This window comes from Cynara cardunculus (genome assembly GCF_001531365.2).
Source record: "Cynara cardunculus var. scolymus isolate 2C chromosome LG 17, CcrdV1, whole genome shotgun sequence".
NCBI lineage: Eukaryota > Viridiplantae > Streptophyta > Magnoliopsida > Asterales > Asteraceae > Cynara > Cynara cardunculus.
This window is the reverse complement of record NC_037544.1, coordinates 37,068,612-37,073,960: the sequence shown is the minus strand read 5'-3', so window position 1 is coordinate 37,073,960 and position 5,349 is coordinate 37,068,612. Positions and strand designations below refer to the sequence as shown.

General features: G+C 32.3%; 1 protein-coding gene across 1 annotated transcript; it reads left to right on the top strand.

Moving 5' to 3' along the window:
- Positions 1-1,343: 1,343 nt before the first annotated feature.
- Positions 1,344-5,143, top strand: LOC112500911 (transcription factor RAX2-like). Its single transcript, XM_025104528.1, has 3 exons — positions 1,344-1,627; positions 2,082-2,211; positions 4,506-5,143. The coding sequence occupies exons 1-3, from the start codon at positions 1,492-1,494 to the stop codon at positions 5,002-5,004; spliced, it is 765 nt and encodes a 254-aa protein (XP_024960296.1). The 5' UTR covers positions 1,344-1,491; the 3' UTR covers positions 5,005-5,143.
- The last annotated feature ends 206 nt before the right edge of the window (positions 5,144-5,349 follow it).

Sequence of the window (5,349 nt, the reverse complement as noted above, 5' to 3'; positions counted from 1 at the left end):
CATACATCATCACCCCTTTTCTTACCCATTTGTCAACATACCCCATTCACTACCCTCTCGTTCCCATTCTAATGCTAGCAATAGAATGGAACCCCTCGGTGTTCACTCAAACCTCCTTCCAATCCAGTGTCAATACTCCAATATCACACTATCACAAAAACGAATATGGAGATGATGTAAGATGTACGACAGGGTCTTTTTGTGCCGAAGAGGAACAACATGAAGAAGATACCTCTTTTCGGATTTTTGGGTTTTGGATCTTTCTCCATGGGCATTTTATTGAAAACCTAATTTCTTCGAGATGACAAGGGATTGAGACATGTTTAGGTTATATATTTTTCTCCATGGCCACCTCTTACAAACAACCCTAATATATTTCTTCTTCAAGAGGACAAGGATCCCGTTTGTGTTATGGATTTTTCACCATGGCTGCTCTTATTGAAAACCCTAATTTCTTTGAGAGAACAGTGGATTGAGATTTGTATAGGTCTTGGATTTTTCTTCACAAACACTCTTTTTAGATAGGGATATTTTAGGTTTCTTAAGTGTTTTCTAGATTCAGGAAGAATGAGGTCGGGATGGAAAAGAAGGGAAAAAAGGATATTTTTGCTTTCATGTGCGGTGCAAGTGATGTCACTTGACACAAGGCTCTAGAAGGCCATTGGGTGGATGGACTCAATCCTTAATGAAATTCAAACCATATATACCGATCACAAGTGTAACTAATATGTTTTAGGGACTCGATCCAAAATTTTGTAAACCATAAGAAGCAAATATGTAAGAAATTCACAATATAAACTAGATATTGTTTTCAAAACACACGCACACATGTGTGTGTGTGTGCACACGCATGTGTGTGTGTGTGTGTTTGAACGAAAACGGGTGAGTTCGGATAAACACTTCTATACACTAATTAGAAGAAGACTTCTCTTTACAAACTCGTATTCACACATATAAAGATCAAAACCTATTTTTTTATAATTATAATTTGTATTATAATTTTATCAAAAAATTATTTATTTAAGACAACCAAATGTTGGTTCAACAAAGAAACAAAACATAATGATTTGCAAAGTCAACCGGTGATCCACTTTTGTGTACAATACGACAAAGTCTTCTTCTCTTTTTCACTTCGTCTTTAGAAAGCTTAGACCAAGTTCACTTATATCGATGTGACGTGTATATATATATATATATCTCTACATATAAAGAATGTTCCATCAAGGTGCATACATATACATATATATACATGTGTGTATATATATATACATATACACATTATATATATATAAAGATTATTCCATCAAGGTGCATACATATACTTATATATGCGTATATATGTATGTAAAAGAAGTGATTGTCTAGCTATAAATTCATGCATATTTGAAGAATATATATATAGAGACACATTATATATATATAGTTGTATGTAATTAGTAGTTAAGGTTGATAAGGTTAAGGTAGGGTTTTGTGTGTGAAATTGAAGGTGTGATGGGTAGATCTCCTTGTTGTGATAAATCAAAAGTGAAGAGAGGCCCATGGTCACCTGAAGAAGACACCATTCTCAGAAACCATATTCAGAACCATGGCACTGGTGGCAACTGGATTGCCTTGCCTCACAAAGCAGGTCTCTCTCTCTCTCTATCTATCTATCTACATATATATATATATATATATATATATATAATCTATATGAACTCAAGATTCAATCAATGCTCCAAAGAATCATCTATTTTCTTTCTTTCTGATTTCCCTTTTGTTCACAAAATGGTGGTCAAACAATCGAACAAAATGTTTCCTTGCTTTGTTCTTGATGAAGATGTTTGGGTCCCATTTACATATTCTAGTCTTGATCGATGCTTATATATATATATATATATATATATATATATATATATGTTACTTACCAACCCTAATGATCTGTCTTGGTGAATGTATCAAGAACCTCGAGATATATATATATATATATATATATATATGTATATATGTTACTTACCAATTCCCTAATGATCTGTCTTGGTAAATGTCTCAAGAACATCATTTTTGTGAATAAATTTGTTTTGATTTGATGTGTTAATTAGGGTTAAAACGATGTGGGAAAAGTTGTCGACTCAGATGGTTGAATTATTTAAGACCAGATATAAAACTTGGAGGTTTTACTGAAGAAGAAGATGATATTATATCATCTCTCTATGTCAATATCGGAAGCAGGCAAGTTTATATCATACGCTTTATGTAGGGTTGATGAATCTTTTTTTGTGAGACTATAGTTTTGTACTTGAAACTTTATAGTAAAACACTCTAAAAGAAAAAAAATCTGAACCATTATAGCAAAAACACTATAAAGGTTTTTTTCACATGAGTGTTTTATTGTGAAGTTTCAAGTGTAAAAAAATGGTCTCACGGATCTCACGAAAACAGTTTGGTATCACATGATCCAAGTATATACATACACATAAGAAAGGATATAACAAGAACATATTCATTTTACAAAAAAGACGACAACACCTTTTTACTATAGGTTATCATATATGATATATATGTGATATTAAATTGTCGATGCGGACGACCTTTGACGCGACCTAGGTTGCGGGACGACTAGGTTGCGACAAAGGTCGTCCGTACTCTAAGCTCCCTCACATGTATTGTCACATGTGATAAGAGTGTTTTTGATGTGATACTTTAATCTATCACATATGATGCGCGTTTGATACTAAATTAATGAATGAAATGACCTTTGGAGTGACTTAGGTCGCGGGCCAAGTCTTCTGCAACCACCAGGTGCCGTCACATTTATTATTACATGTGACAAGAGTGTTTTCACGTTTTCGTAAAATAGAGGTGTTCTCCACACACACACACACACACACATATATATATATATATATATTTGAATTAAGTGATTTTTGAGTTTTCGGTTGCAAATTTAAGAGCAAATTGCATGAAAAAGTAACGTACTTTAACTTGATTCTATTCTAAGTAACGTACTTTTAAAATTTACATTTTGATACCTAAGATGTAAAATTTTAAATATTTAAGTACCCGGGTAATAGGTTGAAACATTAACTGTTTATCATGCTGATGTTGTGAGTAATACTCAATATTATTTGCTGACGTGGTTAGTGACATGAATTTTATTAATCTAAAATTAGTCTTCAACCGGTTACATGAGTACTTAACTGTTTAAAAATTTACATCTTAGGTACTAAAATAAAAGTTTTCAACCCAAAATAAAAATTAAGTTAACTTACGTTATTTTTTCATGCAATTTAACTAAATTTAATATTGTTATACTTAAAGTGTATGTCTATGTCAAACATTGGATGCAGACCGGTTCAAATTAACATACACTTTATACTTGAATTAAATGACTTTTCAAAGTATTATATTTTTATTTTCCTTGCAAATTAAATACAAAGCATGAATTTTGACAAATTTGAAAAATGCATAAAATGTAGAAAAAGCAAAACCTTATAGAATCGTATTCGTACGTTGCAGCGTAATCCGATGTCGATTTTGAAGTTGATAACTCGAATCTTGATCAATTATGCTTCACGTTTCGTTGTATTTTTCGTCCATCTGGATTTTTTTGAAGTATATAATATTTATATACGGCAGATAGAACAAATAAACTCACACACCCTGCTCACATTTGGTGGGGTTTGAACCCTTGACCTCCTACGAGACTAAGCTCTCACATACTGCTAGGCCAAAGGCCCTTTGGTTCTATCTCGATTTTGTTTTTATGGTTTTAGGTGGTACTGAATGAGCGAGAGAGTTATCGAGTGACTATCAATTTTGTAAGGTATTACGTCGTGGGGGTCTTCTTTTGAGAACTCTATACTTTGTGAGATCTTTGAGAATCAGTGCATTATATGTTATTTCATATGATTTTTTTTTCATTTATGGCTGTAATTTCATGTAATGATTAAGGGGTTGTTTGTTTACCTCATAATAGTTTCATTAACAGGTAACCTCTGGATCATTAAGAGGTGAATCTTGTTTGGCAAAATAAAAGTCTGTCTCTTAATGATTTTAAAACCCTCTGAATGAATTTGTATCTTGAATCTCTCTTAACCATTAAGATCCTTAATTTCATTGTACACAATTACCAAACAATTATATTTCATTTTGCACTATATCATGAGAGCCTCTTAATCATTCTGCACCAAACCAACAATTGGCAAACAACCCCTAACCTATACTTGTCTCATTATGTGTCTGTTTTACATGTACTCGGTTATAATGTGAAACTTTTTGGCATGTTTGTGAAACTATTAAATACACGTAAAAAAGTTTTACATTGTGAACTGAATACATATGGAACAAATACATTGTGAAACAAATATATGTTAATCAATACATTAAATACTATACTTAAATGAAAATTAATTGTTATATATTTGCAGTAATAAACTATATAAGATCCTTGATAAGTTATTTTTATGAGTTTTTGCTAAATATTTTAAAGTAATTATTGATGAATATGTTGATTAAATTTTCAGGTGGTCTGTGATAGCATCCCATTTACGGGGAAGAACAGATAACGACGTCAAGAATCACTGGAACACCAAGTTGAAGAAGAAATTGTCGTCATCGTATAACTCGACCACCACCACCACCACCACCACTGCAACGATGACCACCTCCATCAACCTAATGCGGTGTAGCGATCCGACAACATTGCTACCCAAACAAGAAGCCGACTACTATCAAACGATACCTAAGCCCATCTTTGATGATTCCATGAACGTGGCGGATTATCAACAACCGATGATGATATCAAATTCAAACGATGCCAATTTCAACGACAATGTATCGTCTTTTCAAGAGAATCAGGGTTCGTCCCCAAATGCATTTCTGATGGGAAACAATTATGCATCTTGGCGTGACAATGGGGATGGAATGACGAACTCCGATGGTGATTTTCTACTCGAAGATTTTGATTTCCGGCAAGTGATCAGTGAAGTCGCTAACTTTAATCATTCATCGCAATGGTTCTGAAGTTCAGGGGAAAATGCTAACAAAATCTATTGCTACGCAATTAAATCTGTTGTTGAAGTTGTTAGGAACGGGTTTAACAACAGACGTTGATCGTCACTAATTAATGATTGATTCATCTACTAGACCTTTTCTAATTTTATTTTTAGGTAATTAATTATATTAAGGTTTGATAATATATATTATATATGTATGTATTTATTTGCTATATATATACGTGAAATTAATAATTGCATGATTTAATTTCTAGAATATATGCAAATGAAATTGAAAACCCTTATTTTTTTTAAAGAAATATATTATTTATTTACAAATTAATTAAATTGTTATATATATATATATATATAT

What these genes read in the sequence shown, in the direction of transcription:
- LOC112500911 (XM_025104528.1), top strand. Translation starts at nt 1,492, where the DNA reads ATGGGTAGATCTCCTTGTTGTGATAAATCAAAAGTGAAGAGAGGCCCA. An exon ending in TGCCTTGCCTCACAAAGCAG is followed by an intron (nt 1,628 to 2,081) that starts GTCTCTCTCTCT and finishes TGTGTTAATTAG; the next exon opens with GGTTAAAACGATGTGGGAAA. An exon ending in TATGTCAATATCGGAAGCAG is followed by an intron (nt 2,212 to 4,505) that starts GCAAGTTTATAT and finishes TTAAATTTTCAG; the next exon opens with GTGGTCTGTGATAGCATCCC.